This window comes from Ammodytes marinus (assembly GCF_949987685.1).
Source record: "Ammodytes marinus genome assembly, chromosome: 15".
In the NCBI taxonomy this organism is placed as follows: Eukaryota; Metazoa; Chordata; class Actinopteri; order Uranoscopiformes; family Ammodytidae; genus Ammodytes; species Ammodytes marinus.
This window is the reverse complement of record NC_137219.1, coordinates 16,366,725-16,384,485: the sequence shown is the minus strand read 5'-3', so window position 1 is coordinate 16,384,485 and position 17,761 is coordinate 16,366,725. Positions and strand designations below refer to the sequence as shown.

Here is a 17,761-nt window from a genome sequence, read left to right as displayed (position 1 = left end):
CTCCAAACTCTTTCTCTCTTTGGTATCCAATTATTGTGGTTTTTTTTTGGTTTTTTTTATCACATGAAAAGATCCTGATATATTATATGTGTGTGTACTTGTGCTTTGTACTTTGTAATTAGGTCTTTTTCAAAAAAGCTGAGCAACCCTGGTTTTGTTTTTACTCCAATTTGTCTTGTTCCAAAAATCTCCAACCTCTGAAGACATTTGACCTGACCTAGTCTATATGTGCCTTTCCCCGCAGGAAATTGCCTTCCCCAAGATGGTGGCCAGCTGCTGTCGCTTCCTGTGCTACTTCTGCCGGATCAGCCGGCAGAACCAGAAGGCCATGTTCGACCACCTCAGTTACCTACTGGAGAATAGCAGTGTGGGCCTAGGTTGGTACACTGTTCTGTGTCCATATTACTATTAACCTTTATGCTACTTGAAGATTAACCAAAAGAATACTGATGCTGACCTAAAATACTCTTTAAACTGCATGACAACCACATGACACAAGACATGTTGTAGTGTGACATAACAGTAGCAGCCAAACATACCATTTAAAACCATCTGAGGATAGACGAAAGAAAGAAATCAAAAACTCCTTGCAGTCTCATTCATATGGGCGATACATTGTGATCACCCTTTTGCCATCGTAGGACATGTTCTGCACCTCTGATCTTGCATACATTATAGCCTTGTACCTTGGAAGACGTGCTTGTAATTGTGAGTCTCTTGAGCGCTGAGAATCTGTCGGCAAAGAGAGCGACTCATCTCTCCCATTCTGGCAGCACCCTGCTGGGGCGGGAGGGCGTCTCTGCGGGGTGCACACACACATATGCACCCAGTCACTCATGAATGCATACCCATTGACACTTAATAGATTGCTCCTTTAACAGTTGACAACATGGTTTGTGACTAGTGTAAGTAAAAAGCAATGAATTCTTATGTATAAAATATGAAAGCCTTTTTTAGTTTTTTTAGATGATGTGTTTGTATTCACAGTGCTTTTTAAACTGGTTCCCATGAACATAACATACGTGTCCATTGGATATTGGGAACCTTACCTTTTAACCAACCAGCTGTTGATGGATCAGCTGACAGTGGATTTTGAAAGGAGGGAGAACACCACCCCCTGCTGTTTGAACAACACATGGTTGAAATGTGAACACAGACACAGTGTAATATAAATATACACTTGAGTAAATGTTAACTCTCTGAATGTGCTTTTTGTATCGCAGCGTCACCAGCTATGAGGGGCTCCACTCCTCTCGACGTGGCTGCTTCTTCTGTGATGGACAACAATGGCTTGGCTCTGGCACTGGAGGAGCCTGATCTGGACAAGGTTAGACTCAGCCTGTGTGTGTTACCATAGTAAAGACATTATCATTATAAATTGGGGGATCTTATATACCCAATTTGTATGTACTCATTTATATGTGATGTTATGTTTGTGCTCTACTCGTAGGTGGTCACCTATCTAGCAGGCTGCGGTCTCCAGAGTTGTCCAATGCTCCTGGCTAAAGGCTATCCAGACATCGGCTGGAACCCCATTGAAGGGGAGCGTTACCTTTCTTTCCTGCGGTTCGCTGTCTTCGTCAACGGTATGACTGCAGTTACCATCTGCTGTCTCTTTCTTTCTTTCTTTCTTTCTTTCTTTCTTTCTTTCTTTCTGTCCCTTACTCTCTCTTTCTGTTTATTCAAAAAATATTTATAAAACAAGTTTGAAAGCTACTTAAAAGGCAAAATCTAGCTGGATTTGTTTCCTGGGGGCTAAGGGATAACGGTGTGTGACTTTATCTTGCTGACATCAATTGTGTATTTTCCTCGTATTTGCACTGTCCTAATATGATTTATTTTTATTTTTGTGTTGCAGGTGAGAGTGTGGAGGAGAACTCCAGCGTTGTGGTCAAGCTGCTCATCCGTCGTCCAGAGTGTTTTGGGCCCGCTCTGAGGGGAGAGGGAGGGAACGGCCTGCTGGCGGCCATGAAGGAGGCCATAAAGATCGCTGAGATGCCAGCATTAGACCTCCCAGGCTCCACGCATGGAATCAGCTCCGACGTGTAAGCCTCGAAGATCAAACAAAGCTTATCAAAAATCAATGCAGAGGACTTACTTCTTAAAGATTAGCCGCTCATCCCTCTTCTTGCCTTTGTCGTCTTTGCCCTTTTTAAAAAATTAATTTTTTTCTGTGTTTGTTATTTTTCTCAACTCTTTACTTACTTACACCTTCAGGTCTGCTGATGGTGGTGATGATGAGGAAGAGGTGGTGCACATGGGCAACTCCATCATGTCTTTCTACTCTGCGCTCATTGACCTGTTGGGGCGCTGTGCCCCAGAGATGCATGTATGCTTTTTATTTTATTTTTTTAATTTGTCAACTTTTTTTTTTGCGGCAGATCTTTCCCTATTTTAACTTCTGTTTCTGTTCTTCAGCTCATCAACAAGGGGAAAGGTGAAGCTCTGCGTATCCGTGCCATCCTGCGCTCTCTCGTGCCGACTGAAGACCTCGTGGGAATTATCAGCATACCTCTGAAAATGCCCATCACTAACAAAGGTAAGGGTGTTGTGCACTCCCAATAACAAAACTCTACGACAGGACGCCTAGCTCACATGAACAGTACAATGCTTACGAAAGTATGCACATTCAGTGCAAAGCAGAAGGGCTATTGATCTCATTTCACACTCATGGCTTTTTAATCAGCGCAACGCTTTCCTGCACACTCCCGTAGCACTTAGTAAGCCAAATCATTTCTATAGCGAGCTCTTATTGATTGATCGAAATAAGCGTGGCAAGACTCGCCTCTTTTGAGTTGCTGCTGCCCAGAGCACTGCCGCACAAACTCTGTCGGATGGCCACAAAAGTGAAGACAACCAGCAACAGAAAACTCTCATCCGCATGCTGCCACACGCAGCCTTAATGAGGACACATGGCTCCCCTAATCAGAAAAGACTGGCCATTATTTACTGCGTAGGCTGTTCTCTGGGCATTTCAACTGCTTCCCCTCACCTGTGTGGTTTACCCTATGTGCCTTGTCTTCTCTTCTCCTGTCTCAATGTCTCTCAGACGGCTCGGTGACAGAGCCAGACATGTCCGGCACCTTCTGTCCCGACCACAAGGCCCCCATGGTGCTGTTTTTGGACAGGGTGTACGGCATTGAGGACCAGAGCTTTCTGCTTCACCTGCTCGAAGTGGGCTTCCTCCCTGACCTGCGGGCCGCTACCTCTCTGGATACGGTAAGGGGGAAAGCTGACCTCAACACAGGGGAGAGATAATGAGGGGCCAGCCTCTGCTACATGAATTCCGTCAGCGTTTCCTTTCAGGATCAATACTATTTGGCAACATTTTACGCAAACGAGGAGCTCCTCATTTAGCCTCGGTTCAAGTTATCTCTTTGGTGGCTTAATGTAAAAGTTTTTTTTATTAAGAAAGTTTATGTTTATTTTTTTTAATTAGATGACAACCTGGCTCGCTTATCTCTTAAATCCATAGGGTTCAGAGTTTCAGCTTAAGTGAATCTATCATCCCATGATATGTTGTATATAAAGCACAGCAGCTCAAAAGGGTGTAAAAGCAATTTTGGCCCCTTTCCTGCAATTAAGTCAGCTAATTTGTAAGATGGAGTTGCCATGAGTGTGAACGATGTGTATTAATGCTGTAGTCAGTTTGATTAACCTGCTCCCAATTTAAACCAAGTGAGGCTGTAGTCACAAAATAAAACATTTCTTTTATAGAGAGAGGGAGGATGTGTTGTTTTTTTTGTTTGTAAAGATACATGGTCTCCCTTCAAAGAAAATAATGTCACCTGTGATGCCTTCCTCTCTTGAACAGGAGGGTCTGTGTACCACGGAGACAGCCCTGGCCATGAACCGTTACATCGGCTCTGCCTTGCTGCCCCTCCTCACCCGCTGCGCCCCGCTCTTCGCCGGCACCGAGCACTACGCCACCCTCATGGACTCCACCCTGCACACCATCTACCGCCTGTCCAAGGGCCGCATACTCACCAAGGCCCAGAGAGACGCCATAGAAGAGTGTCTGCTGGCTATTTGCAAGTGAGGCGCTTACCCCCCCCCCCCCAAAAAAAACCTTGAAAAAAAAAGTTTTTCTCAAGGTTGTGAGGCAGGAATAGCAAAGATCAACATTACATTGTTATCGATTTAATCTCATGGCTTAGCTTCCCTAAATATCCCTCTTAAGTCAGTGTGAAACGAAAAAGAGTCTCAAGATGCTGTAGTTAAACGCAGCCCAGGGCAGCAGCACTCTTTATCTTTCTCTAACCTTATTCCGCAGGCACCTTCGCCCCTCCATGCTGCAGCAGCTCCTGCGCCGCCTCGTCTTTGATGTGCCCTTGCTGACTGAATACTGCAAGATGCCTCTCAGGGTTAGAGACACTTTCTTTACTTTCCTCACTATTCTTCAATAGCCCTGCATCATTATTTAACCCTATATCTTGCCTTTTACTGGCCTGTTGCTTTGCTTGCATGCCTTAAAGCTGGGGTGGGTAACTTTTTCACTGTAATATTTGCCAGAAATTTCATATTAGCCATTCAGCTATATGTAGGTGAAGTGGTCTGAGAATATCTACTCATAACTTTGCTCTCCCCTGCCTCTGTGTGCCGCCCCAAACAATTGGGAGGCTCCGATTCTCCATTCTTATTGGCTGTTGGGACTGTCCATTCACTTTGGCACCGACGTTGTTGCGTCAGTTGCGTGAGCGTTCACAACCCTAGCAGTCTGACAGTTTGGCACTATGGCAGCCAACAAACAGCAATGTCTACAATCAACGGCCCCCAAATGTCCTATTTCCCGTTTAACAACAACTGCTTACACCGCAAAGACAGCAAGGATACAAGGAAAGACACTAGTTGAAAAGACATGAACGCGCATAACCGTCGTTTGGAGGGAGAAGTTACTGCAGGTAGAGCGTGTCAGGTAGGGACCAGAGAGAACACAAGTGGAGCGGTTGAGGTATTTGGATTCGAATCTCTATCCCAACTGCTATTTTCTCCCAAATCATATACCCCAGCTTTAAATGTGTTTTTTTCCTTTTTCTGCCGAAGTATCCATCTTTTTCTTTTCTACTTAATCTAACCTTTGTTCTGTCTGTGTGGACGCTGCCTGGTCAGACATAAAAGGAGTAGTCAGCGACATTTGAGGATGCTTTTGGTCAAAATACAACAAGATGTATTTGTGCTGGAAAAAAATCCAGCGTTAATACACAGCCTAGGCTCTGTAAGTGGGCATGTTGCTAGATAAGGTGTGCCCCCTTTGTTTTCATACCAGCTTATAGAGCCTTCAGCTCACACACAGTAGTGGATAGTGAGGAGATATTCACTGATTTTTAACAAGTGTTCACCAGAATCGCTGACTCCACCTTTAAATTCTCCTCTGCGGGGAGGTACCCTCTTCTAACCAATTCTATTGCATTTGTACCTTTAACGTGCCGGTGTGCACCCCTCTGCCTCCCTCTCTCTTTCGCTCAGTCACACACACACACAAACACACGTACACACACTCAAAAGTGTACATAACAAACACGCTCACGGTGTTAATAATCAGGCGTGGTAGAAGTGGGCGGCCCCTGGAGGGAAAACAAGGGGGATGAAGTATTGGACTGTGTGATTGCAGGCTTGTTGGCTCCACTGCTCCGCTCCATCCGTCTGGCCTCACCGGAGAAAAACTGAAGCTGTAATGAATTGCGACTGGCCTGCGAGAAGGCGGACACACTGGTTCTAAAACCTTCATGTACACATTTTGATTACACTTGTGCTGAGTGTGGGAGAACTCATTTCCTTTGAGGCTGTCATTAAAAACACAGTCGACGGTGCTGTTGACTTAATTCTGTATACTTATTACACTGCTTGCCTTGACCTATGCCCTGTGTGTGTGTGTGTGTGTGTGTGTGTGTGTGTGTGTGTGTGTGTGTGTGTGTGTGTGTGTGTGTGTGTGTGTGTGTGTGTGTGTGTGTGTGTGTGTGTGTGTGTGTGTGTGTGTGTGTGTGTGTGTGTGTGTGTGTCCTTACAGCTGCTGACAAATCACTATGAGCAGAACTGGAAGTACTACTGCCTCCCGTCGGGCTGGGGCAGCTACGGCACGGCGTCCGAAGACGAACTGCTGCTCACCAAGAAAATCTTCTGGGGTGTATTTGATTCGCTGTCGCAGAGGGTGAGAGGTCGCTCGTGTGTCACATACAGTTATTTTACCTTGTCTGTGGTTAACATGTGTATGTATGCGAATGTACTTTTGAGGTGTGCTTGTGTTGCATATGGCTGCACTCAGCTCATCTCTTTAAATGCACTCTCATGAAAAGAGGCTGTGCAAAGGGCTTGAGAAAACATCAATATCTCGACAGCCATCATTGATCCCAAGCCTGTAGGTTCCTCCTGCTTTTAGAATAATTCTTCAATAGCGTCTCTTCAGCTGGCCCCCTGCATTGTTACACTTTCATTAAAGCCTCTGTGTAGCTTTATTAAAGTATCGCCCTAAACAATCAACTGAACAGATTTCTTTCGTTTGTGTTAAGCAAGAGTACATTTTGCACTAAATTTTAAAATCAAATTTAAGAGATAAATTTAGCATTTTTTCTGTAGCCCTTTATCTCCCTCGCCATGCAGAAATATGACCAGGAGCTATTCAAGATGGCTATGCCTTGCCTCAGTGCCATAGCCGGAGCTTTGCCACCGGACTACGTGGACGCCTCAATTAGCACCACTGTGGAAAAGCCTGTTTCTGTGGACGCTCAGGGCAACTTTGACCCCAAACCCATCAATACTGCTAAGTAAGTCGTGTTGGAGCCAGATGTCAATAAGAAATATAGTATCAGCCTTACTTGATATATTATACCTGTGTATAATGCATAAAACGTGACTGTACATGACTTCAGTACGAAACATTTTCATTCATACTAATTTTCGCACTCTTTCTCCAGCATTGCTCTCCCAGAGAAGCTTGAGCACTTTGCCAACAAGTACGCAGAGCATGCCCATGAGAAATGGTCGGCAGAGAAGGTAAAAGCCAAAGATAAGGAAATTGGTTATGAAATTGCAGTGTTCGACTTGGAACATGTCATGGGTGTTGTAAGAAAAGGTCAGGGACACATAAAGTACTGCACGCAAAATCAGTCTGAAAGCATTTCATCTTATTATAAAAGTGAATATAATCTATTCAAATCAATATCATCAGCAACATTGTTCCTATGGTGATTGTTTCATTTTGTTAATATTGAATAGGGTATTCTGGGCTTGCTGTGTAGCAGGTCCCTTTTCTCTTTTGTGCCAAATGCCTAGCCTTAGCCTGCAAATAATTTAACAATTTAACAAAAGCTGAGGACAGCAAGAACTGAATGTACCATGACTCCTTAATGTGTGATGCGCACTTAATCTCTTACTCTGTCTTTCAAATAATAAATCACTTCCCTAAGGGACTGTGAAGGCAATGAAGATTGCTTTCACCTTTGTACATCCCTCTGTGCTTGTGCCTCAGGTGCTGCTCGGATGGAAATATGGAGACGGTGTGGATGAGAAGGCCAAGATCCACCCTCAGCTCAGGACCTACAAAGCCCTCACAGAGAAGGTGCAGAATGTTACATTTGTTAAGGAGATTTTAAGAGATCACTATTATCATTATAATAACCTTTATTCAGTTCTCTGAGGTACAATTGGGGGCAAGCCCTCATTTTCCAGGCTTCTGTACTTAGTTCTTATTCCCTATTTTGGTCTCTGTGCTTCAGGAGAAAGACATTTACAGATGGCCAATTAGAGAGTCCCTGAGGAGTATGCTGGCAATGGGCTGGAGTGTGGACAGGACCAAGGACGGAGAAAGCATGTCGCTACAGAGAGAGACCGAGAAAATGCGAAAGATCTCTCAGGTCTCACAGGTACAGTGCAAAGAGTACAACAGAGGCAAACACTTACATCAAATGTAATTGACCTCCGAAAAACGTTTGAAACAAAATGTATCATTACCAGACGATTAAGCTATGTTATGAGTAGGATAGTCATTAAATGATGCCTTTTGCTCCACTAAATGATCCTTCCCTGCTAGGAGGTTTTATGATAAGCTCATAATAACATTTTTAATACCTCAACATTAAATCTGAATCCTTTGATACAAGGACTAGAGACTTTTTTGTCTCTTAAACTAGCAGGTTTATACTTGCCATTAAATGATGAAATCATGTATGCTCTTGTGGATAATAAATCGTTTTGTATTCATAATATTACTGCCACTTACAGCTGCATATCTTCCAACCATTTATTCATTAGCATTAGCTAACTATTTAAACTGTTTGTTTACTTTTATCTAATACTAACTATTTTAATTGTTTACTTTCAGCTATCATTGAATATTTACTCTATGCTTAAGTAAATTATTTCAACTGTTACTTAACTTTTAGCTAGCGTTAAATATATAGCTAGCTGGTTGCTGTAGTAAATATTAGCATCACACCAACTTGTAATCCTATTTGGCTGTGTATTTTCCTCTTTACTCTCCTTACTGCGCAGCTGTAAACAGATCCGTTTTCCCCCCACTGTTGACACAAAGCTAATTTTGTTGCTAATCTCTTTGCATAATAGACTGAATGCCTTAAGACACAAACTAAGCCCTTAACAAATGCTATTAAGGCATAAATCTTGTGTTATCAAATTGTTGATTTAAATATCCAATTACACATTGTGTCTCCGCGTTAATTTGGATCTTTCTGAACATTTCCAGGCAAATGGCTTCAACCCGAGCCCAATAGACACCAGTAATGTTGTCCTATCCAGAGAATTGCAGGTGAGCGACCTCGCATTTGAATTACTTGTCTGACTTTCGTACATCAAAGCACCTGTCATTCTGAATACGAGATGAAGAGCAAAACTGTGCACCCTGAATGTGAATGAGTTACGTGGCCGGTGAAGTGCTTCTCACTGGGGTTGTACTTGTTTGTCTTTTGGTCCAAGGGGATGGTGGAGGTGCTGGCTGAAAATTACCATAACATCTGGGCCAAGAAAAAAAGGAGTGACCTTGGAAGCAGAGGTGATTCGCAAAATGAAGTTGCTCATAGATGCATGTTAACACAAATATACCAGAAAAAAACCGAGAGCAAGGGGCCAGTACGGGTGTGTGGGCAGATGTATGTGTACAGTATAGTGCCGCTCAGCTGTTGCAGGGTTTACATGTACCTGTGAGTATATGCCTTTGTATGCCTTGCCGGTCTCTTCTGAATAGGTTCAGTTGAGTGGTGCATCAACTTAATGTCACCATCTGCCTTCACACAGACACACAGTAGAGAGCTGTGGCCGATTCAGTCTTCTGAACACTGGCTTGTGTGTGGTTTCAGGTGGGGGAACACACCCTATGCTGGTGCCCTACGACACGCTGACAGCCAAGGAGAAAGCTCGGGATCGAGAGAAGGCCCAGGACCTTTTCCGCTTCCTGCAGATCAATGGCTATAGCATCACAAGGTCAACAATTTAAAACTTTACTCCATATAACTTGGCATAATCATCGGTCCTTTATCAAACGTTATTAAAAGCAAACCGAGTTCTATCAAAGGGGTTTTGATTTATAGCTTTATATCTCATTCATTGCGTTGCAGAGGCTTGAAGGATTTAGAGCAGGATTCCTCTTCCATGGAGAAGAGGTTTGCGTACAAGTTCCTCAAGAAGCTGCTGAAGTATGTCGACTCAGCCCAGGAGTTCATCGCTCACCTGGGTATGTTGTTCATACCAAAAAGGACCTGCTGAGACCATCCCAAAGTGCTCTTGTAACTTCCTTATCAAAATGTGTATTTTTTTATGCTCACAATGCAGAGGCCATGGCTGCCAGTGGGAAAACAGACAGGTCCCCTCATGAACAAGAAATCAAGTTTTTTGCCAAAGTAAGGATTGTGATATATGGTTACTCTACAGCTGCTGTACATGTATACATAGCTCTTTTTAAATGTATTTCCCACTGGCCTGATCTGATCTGGCCCTTGTCAACGTCCTCTTCCAGGTTCTCCTTCCCCTCATCGACCAGTACTTCAAGAACCACTCCCTCTACTTCCTCTCCTCACCCAATAAGAACCTGAGCAGCAGCGGCTACGCCTCCAATAAGGAGAAAGAAATGGTCACCAGGTGAAAATCTTTAGTTTCCCTTATCTACAGATATATAGCATATAACTCCTTACCCTTCTTTTGCTGAAAATCCTGAACTATTTTACTCTTAATTCCTAATCTTCTCTCCAAGAATTAACTCATTGTGATTGTCTGATTTCCTCCCTTTGTCTATCCATCACACCTCAAGCCTGTTTTGTAAACTGGCAGCTCTTGTCAGACATAGGATTTCTCTCTTTGGTAAGCTGATTACTCCTAACTGGCCAGCAGTGTCTGTGTGTTACTCTGTTGTGTGTATGTGAGTGCATGCATGCCTGTCTTTTTGTCATGTCTTAAATTGGTTCTCTTTATAATTTATAATTTGGTAATATGTGAACTTCAGAGCTTTAGATGCTAGACTTAAGCATTGTCTGACTGTTACTTTAAATTTATCATACAGACATGACGGTGGTGTCAATCTTCTGATCTAATCTAATCTAACTCTTGGCAAGAAAGCAACTATGCTTGTTTTCCCAGAATGTTGAACTATTCCCTTTTAAACAACAGAACCTTGAGCCCATGCCACCGAAAACGATGATTGATGATTTTGATTCTGAGACTTTGGTATTTAAATCAATCAAGGAAACCACTGAATACATTACTTTGACCACAGTGGATATCCCACATCCAGGTGAGGTGGTGAACTTCATATTGATCCCTTAACCTTACCGCCTCTAACTGAGTTAACTTACCCATTTGATTGGAGGCTGTTGGTCGTAGTGCATACACAAGACATGAATTTGAAAGCACTTAACAATGGTGACAGTGTGTACGTTGTACATGTCATATTGATGGCTCTCTTGTTTGTGTTGCCTTGTAGGGAGCGACTCCACTACCATCGTCAGCTGTCTGCACATCCTGGCACACACCCTGGACACCAGGTAAGTACCAATGTGGTGGCAATCAAAACTCACAGCGATTCTAATAAGTGTTTGAGTAACCAATTCCACTCTTAAGGTAATGACTTTAGATGCTAACCTTTGTTGGATCCTGAAGAGGACCAAATTTGTCTTGTAAATTTTCCTTTAGACAGTTATTACTCCGGTGTCTTATGGGAGGCACTGGCATTAACAAAGAGCATCCTCTGGCATTTACATAAGCAAAGCAAATTCCATATGTCAAATGTTGCTGAAGGCTATTAGTGTTCTTTTAGAGACAGATGTACTGCTTGTTAATGCAACTCACACATAATGAGGCTAAATGGGAAATATATCATTGTGTCTCGTTTGTGCTGAAGAGCCACAGCCAATGCCCGATACTCTTGTCTTTCATTTCTCCTTCCTACTGGGACACATCAAGGTTTAACAATGGGTAATTCATTCAGGAATGTTATGAACTGTGAAATGCTCAAAAACGGACGGACTAGTCATTTTAATGAGTTGTTCCGTTTCATACGATATGTCTTGAGTTGTGACATTGGCAAACTCACCTTTTTAAAACATTTGCTGAATTGATTAAATAAATCATTGGTGTTCTAGTATAAGGGCAGTTGGATTGATACTTTCCTCTCATATTTCATGTCTAAAACCTTCACAGACTGGGACAGTGAAGTAATTGCATATTTGAATGTGTCCTACTGTGTGTGTGTGTGTGTGGGGGGGGGGGGGGGGGGGGTGTAAACATTATCGTCCTTTTGCATATCCAGGGGTTATCCGGTGGTTTATCGTAGCCGTTGCCCTTGCATATGTCCTTATTTGGGTTTTCAGCCGTTTATCACACATTGTGTCTCACTCCTAACAGGACGGTGATGAAGTCTGGCTCGGAGCAGGTCAGGGTGGGGCTGAGGACCTTCTTCGAGAACGCCGCCGAGGACCTGGAGAAGACCTTCGAGAACCTGAAGCTGGGGAAGTTCACGCACTCTCGCTCGCAGATGAAAGGCGTGTCGCAGAACATCAACTACACCACTGTGGCTCTGCTCCCCATTCTAACGGCTCTGTTTGAACACATCACTCAGCACCACTTTGGAGTCGACCTGCTTTGTGAGTCCTTGTACACACAAAGGAATGATCAAACTTAGTGTGCAAAAGGATGCTGCTAAAGAACTGGAGTCTGGTGTCAATTGTATCAACAGGTTTTATTACATTCTGACATCATGGAACATATCCATCGCTTAATTAAAGAAATTAAAGCACCACAAGTCCCCCCTATTAATATAAATGAGCACAATAACAAGAGACTTCAACACAATTCTTTCCAATACTAAGTTCCTCACAGTAGAGTCTGCATTGTTGATAATAATAGGATATACAGTATAAGACTATTTATTTTTTATCTTAATTGAGCTACAAAATTAATGGCATTCCCACCAGTCTCTGACGTTTTGACGTTAGCATTTAGCTCAAAGCAGAGCTGCTAGCATGTATTTAGCCTTTGTTCTAATGTTCCTTATTTTTTCTTCCAGTGGATGATGTCCAAGTGTCCTGCTATCGAATCCTGACCAGTCTCTATGCACTGGGTACTGGGAAAAACATCTATGTAGAAAGGTATCTCAGTTTCAACATTGTGTTTATTGATTGAAAACCTCAGTGAAAAAAATACTCAATGCAGCTTTTACTAACTCTCCCCTACCCTGTCTGTGTCCGTCAGACAGCTACCAGCCCTGGGTCAGTGTCTGGCCACACTGGCTGGAGCCATGCCTGTCGCCTTCCTGGAGCCGCTTCTCAACACTTACAACCCCTGCTCTGTCTTTAACACCAAGAGTGCCAGAGAACGAGCCGGTGAGTCATATGTAATGATACTAACATTATAAAAAGAGTAATTACAGAGGGGGACAAAGGTGGCAAACCAAACATATTTTATTGTGTGATAAGATTTTTTTTCTGATTTCTATATCCTACAGGGAAAGAGAGCGAAAGGCGTATACATACATTGTCTTACATCTTAGATAACATGTGTAAGAGCCAATTAAGGCTCAGGTATAAGTAGGAACCAATCTGTGGTTACACAAGTGCTACCCGGAAAGAAAAGCTGTTTTTGACTTCACACACACACACACACACACACACACACACACACACACACACACACACACACACACACACACACACACACACACAGAATGTTTGTAAATGCAAGTAAGACTTTCATTCAGGAGGAGGAGAAAAGTGCGTCAAGAAGGTAAACCGTGGCACAGCATGTCAGGGCTTAAATGGGCATGGGCTTGGCCTCTATAAAACGTGTTTTGATAATGTTAACATTGTTGTAATCACAGGTAAATGTGTTTCTTTAAGCCCTGGGCGTGCCGGACTCGGTGGTGGAGATGTGTCCCGGGATGCCGCGGCTGGACGGTCTGGTGAAGGACATCAACGACATGGCGGAGTCTGGCGCGCGCTACACGGAGATGCCGCACGTCATCGAGGTGGTGCTGCCCATGCTGTGTAACTACCTGTCCTACTGGTGGGAGAGGGGACCCGAGAACCAGCCGGCCAGTGGGGGCAGTGTGTGCTGCACCACCGTCACCTCCGAGCACCTCAGCCTTATCCTGGGCAACATTCTCAAGATCCTCAACAACAACCTGGGCATCGACGAGGCCTCCTGGATGAAGAGGATTGCAGGTGTGTGTGTGTAGGGGGGGAGGGGGGGGCGCAGGTTTATATCACGGCGCTATACCAGCAATTTATTAACTTGTGCAAATAAGGCGAGGTGCAATAAAACTAGCCCTTCTAATACCTTATCACTTAAGCACTTTAGAACTTACCACCAAATTTTGAATGGTCCCCCAATTTGTGGTTTGTCGTGAGCAATATTGTTTATTGTTTTTATATTGTTTGTTCAATGTTCTCTTTTACTGTTATTATATATATGGGACTAAGGATGTGAATTAGCCACTCGCTATGATCCCGCATGTTAACAAAGATTTAACCCAAACTGAAAGTTCCTGATAGCACATTTTAAGATAAATACCTCTTAACTGCTCATGATGCTAATGTGAAAGGAAGGGGCAGGCAATCATATTCTGAGGCCTCCACCATTTTAAATACAAAAAAAAATAAAAATCTCTTTCATTGTGCAGTGTACGTGCAGCCCATCATTAGCAAGGCCCGCAAAGACCTGCTGAAGAGCCACTTCCTGCCTACGTTGGAGAAGCTGAAGAAGAAGACGGTGAAGGTGGTGTCTGAGGAGGAGCTGTTGAAGGCAGACAGCAAAGGAGACACCCAGGAGGCCGAGCTGCTCATCCTGGACGAGTTTGCGGTCCTCTGCAGGGACCTGTACGCCTTTTACCCCATGCTTATCCGCTATGTGGACAACAACAGGTGGGCTGGCTGAGCAGTGGATGATGCAGTTTGTTTTACTGGAGTATAAAGGAGGAGAATGGGCTGATGTTAGTGTATGCAGAAGAAATATAGAGATTACAACAGTCTTTCCGTGTTTTTTTTATTTTTTAAATGCAGGTCCAGGTGGCTGAAGGAACCAGACGCTGACTCCAATGAGCTCTTCAAAATGGTCGCCGAGATATTTATCCTCTGGTGCAAGTCACATGTAAGTTCCTTATCCTTGTCCTCTTCAAACATGTTTATACAGTACGCTACAAGAACACAGAGAGCTTTATATATCACGTTTTTTTTCTTTTTTTTTATCTGAACATTAACAAAGCATAGATATATCTTTTTGTCATTTTTTTTTTACTCCAGAATTTCAAAAGAGAAGAGCAGAACTTTGTGGTCCAGAATGAAATCAACAACCTCTCCTTTTTGACTGGAGACAATAAAACCAAGATGTCTAAGGTAGGGTTTCGAAATTTGTCCACTACCTCACAACTCGCTGTCAACTTTATATTTATATGAAAAGAGACCCCTTTCAGTCATGTGTAAGGTCACCTTGGAGAGTGTGTGCACATTTGTATGAAAAGTTGAAAAGAAAGCTGACTTTTACTTAAGACTATGCGTGTGTGTGTGTGTGTGTGTGTGTGTGTGCGTGCAAGTGCGTACGCAAGTGCATGCGTGCGTGAGTGCATGCGTGCATGTATGTATGTATGAATTTATGCATTCATGCTTGTTACAGTAATTGACAGAAACTAACATTCATCCTTCTGTTGAGAGAAATATTTCTCCATACCTTCAGCCCTTGTCAGCATCGCAGGGGTTAGAAGGTTTGATTTCTTGTCTGCCTGGTTGAGCTGTTTAAAGGCAAACAAATTGTTTTCATTGCCGTGCACGTCAACGCGAGGACCGCGTGCCTCCATTAACTTCCCTCTCATCCTTTTTTTCTTCAATCTGCCTCCCTCTTTCTCTCTCTCTCAAACAGTCCTATAAGGAAAAGGTAGAGTGACGCAGTGCATGAGCCTTTTACCTGCAGCTTATTGGCTTACATGCTCCAGTCGCCGAGCAGAAAAGCCAATAGCTTGCGCCGCTGTGCTATATAGTCTGTAGTGTAGTTATTTATGATGTCATGTGATTATTTTGTGGCCTCCATTCATCATCATGTATGACATGGTTACTTTGGTCATTCCTCATTCCCATGTGGGCGGAACATGCTTCATCCGGAGTAATGAAGCCCAGCCGCTCTGTGGCAAATCATGTGTTCACGTGCCACTGGTGTGTCTGCAGTAGATGGATTGTGGTTCCCTGGTGTGTTTGGTAAATAGTTACCTCCAGCTATGTACATTATGTTGTGGTTGCTGTATGTATGTGTGTGTTTCAGTGTATGTCTATTTATATGCTAATTAGCGTTTTCACTGAGCCAACTGCTTCAATTTGGCTCCAAAGTGCAGCTTTTCCCTCACTGTTTGGAACAGCGGCAGTCTGCTAGTTCTGCTTTTCAGCTGAGGTGTGAATCTTCTTAATGCTTCAGTAGCACAGACTCAGTGGGGTCACAGACTTTTGCCAAGGCTGAAAAATGAATGCCCGACTTGCCTCCAGCTTTTGTTCAAATACAGTATAAATAAGCTCCAATAGAACACTGTTAAGGTTTCACTCTAAAGGTGGAGTCTGTGATTCTGGAGAATTCCTTTTTGTCAAAATCAGTGACTATCTCCTCACGATCCGCTACCTGTCCGTTATGCGTGCCCTGAACAATGAATCCAGTGTAAATACACAGCCTAGGCTATGTAAACTGGCATGTTGCTAGCTACGGTGGGCCCCCCTTTGTTGATAAATCTTTTGTATATGTACCCATTGACAGGGCCTTGGCTGTTTTTTAACACCAGCTTTTTTTCGGCGCACACACAGTACGGAGCTAGCGGTACCGGTAGTGGATCTTGAGGAGATATTCACTGATTTTGACAAAAAGTGATTTTGACAGCAAGTGCTTCCGGAATCGCTGACTCCACCTTTAAATGTTGACAGTAACTGCTTTAGTGCAACATTTAATTAGCAAATTAGTATTTATAACCTTAGATGACCAACTTCTGAAGCTGCCATAGCTTTTATTCCCCCACTTTCTGTAGCCTGTTGTTAATATCATGATTTTTGTAAGTCTGGAGGACAAGACCAGGAGAGGAGACACAAGAAAAGGCGCGGTGAGTTCTACTCTATTCAGACCTCGCTGATTGTGGCCGCTCTGAAGAAGATGCTGCCAATCGGCCTCAACATGTGTACCCCTGGAGACCAGGAGCTCATCACTCTAGCCAAGACGCGCTACCTCCTGGTGAGAATAACTTTATGTTGTGACAATTTTTTGACATTTGAAATAGATCTTAAGAGACAATAGTCCAAGTAACTTGAAGCATGAGCACTTCTTTTAAAAAACAAACAAAAAAAAACATCTACATTCCACTATAACAAAGCCGGCGTTTGCCTTCCTATTCCCGCTTCGTTCAACAGAGAGACACAGACGAAGAGGTCAAAGATCATATTCGGCAGAATCTGCATCTTCGAGAAAAGGTCAGCCATGGGTCAAAATCACTATCATGACTTTAAGTGGTTGGACTATGCATATATATTGTCTTTGTTTGTAACACACTCTCAGTCAGAGGACCCTGCAGTGAGGTGGCAGCTAAACCTGTACAAGGACATAGCGATGAGAATGGAGGGGCCTGCGGACCCTGACAGGGTGGTAGACCGTATCCAGAGGATCTCTGCTGCTGTCTTCAACCTGGAGCAGGTTGTTGGGCTCACGCATTTGCACAAACTCAAACATATTCATCACACGCAAGGTGCATAAAGAGAATGTCACATAACATACAGCCATGGCACTTTTGAGAAAGAACGTTGATGACGACACACAAATCACAGTGATCTTCAACATAAAAGTTGCACTGGGCTGCTTGCCTATTTCTGACTCCCCCTCTACTTCACTTTTTCTTTCACATCCGGTAGACGCAGTCGGGTTCACAATGAGCCTCCAAAACACAATATCATCAGAGACCTTGAAAAGTTTACCTGTTGATTTAGGTTCCAGTGTGTTGATCAATCATGTGACCTTAACACACTCTTCTCCTCCCAATAGGTGGAGCAGCCTCTGAGATCCAAGAAATGCGTATGGCAGAAGTTGCTGTCCAAGCAGAGGAAGAGAGCAGTCGTCGCCTGCTTCCGCATGGCACCGCTTTATAATCTGCCCAGGTCTGACTGTATTCATTACACTATTCTATACTTTAGCCAGAGTGTTGTTTTTTTAACCTATAAAACTGTGCCGAAGAGCCTTATAGTCCATGAATCCATTTTGACAGTTGCAGAGAGCTCTCTGGTGTAGCAGCAGTGGCAGATGGGAAATGGTGTAC

General features: G+C 43.5%; 1 protein-coding gene across 1 annotated transcript in view; it reads left to right on the top strand.

Annotated features, from left to right (window-relative positions):
- The window catches only part of LOC307261971 (ryanodine receptor 3), a gene marked incomplete at its 5' end in the record, with an annotated part of 110,426 nt that overhangs the window by 75,056 nt on the left and 17,609 nt on the right, over nt 1-17,761 (top strand). The window contains 33 exons of the mRNA XM_080042704.1: nt 248-377; nt 1,224-1,327; nt 1,451-1,586; nt 1,859-2,045; nt 2,218-2,329; nt 2,419-2,539; nt 3,050-3,219; nt 3,815-4,035; nt 4,274-4,364; nt 6,008-6,148; nt 6,598-6,761; nt 6,912-6,990; nt 7,466-7,555; nt 7,713-7,859; nt 8,699-8,761; nt 8,929-9,004; nt 9,309-9,432; nt 9,567-9,682; nt 9,781-9,848; nt 9,965-10,086; nt 10,256-10,305; nt 10,925-10,985; nt 11,845-12,083; nt 12,506-12,587; nt 12,691-12,821; nt 13,335-13,658; nt 14,117-14,357; nt 14,496-14,583; nt 14,736-14,828; nt 16,519-16,689; nt 16,866-16,925; nt 17,011-17,145; nt 17,491-17,603. Of these exons, the coding sequence (XP_079898830.1) occupies nt 248-377; nt 1,224-1,327; nt 1,451-1,586; nt 1,859-2,045; nt 2,218-2,329; nt 2,419-2,539; nt 3,050-3,219; nt 3,815-4,035; nt 4,274-4,364; nt 6,008-6,148; nt 6,598-6,761; nt 6,912-6,990; nt 7,466-7,555; nt 7,713-7,859; nt 8,699-8,761; nt 8,929-9,004; nt 9,309-9,432; nt 9,567-9,682; nt 9,781-9,848; nt 9,965-10,086; nt 10,256-10,305; nt 10,925-10,985; nt 11,845-12,083; nt 12,506-12,587; nt 12,691-12,821; nt 13,335-13,658; nt 14,117-14,357; nt 14,496-14,583; nt 14,736-14,828; nt 16,519-16,689; nt 16,866-16,925; nt 17,011-17,145; nt 17,491-17,603 (4,250 nt within the window). The remainder of the gene's footprint in view (nt 1-247; nt 378-1,223; nt 1,328-1,450; nt 1,587-1,858; nt 2,046-2,217; nt 2,330-2,418; nt 2,540-3,049; nt 3,220-3,814; nt 4,036-4,273; nt 4,365-6,007; nt 6,149-6,597; nt 6,762-6,911; nt 6,991-7,465; nt 7,556-7,712; nt 7,860-8,698; nt 8,762-8,928; nt 9,005-9,308; nt 9,433-9,566; nt 9,683-9,780; nt 9,849-9,964; nt 10,087-10,255; nt 10,306-10,924; nt 10,986-11,844; nt 12,084-12,505; nt 12,588-12,690; nt 12,822-13,334; nt 13,659-14,116; nt 14,358-14,495; nt 14,584-14,735; nt 14,829-16,518; nt 16,690-16,865; nt 16,926-17,010; nt 17,146-17,490; nt 17,604-17,761) is intronic.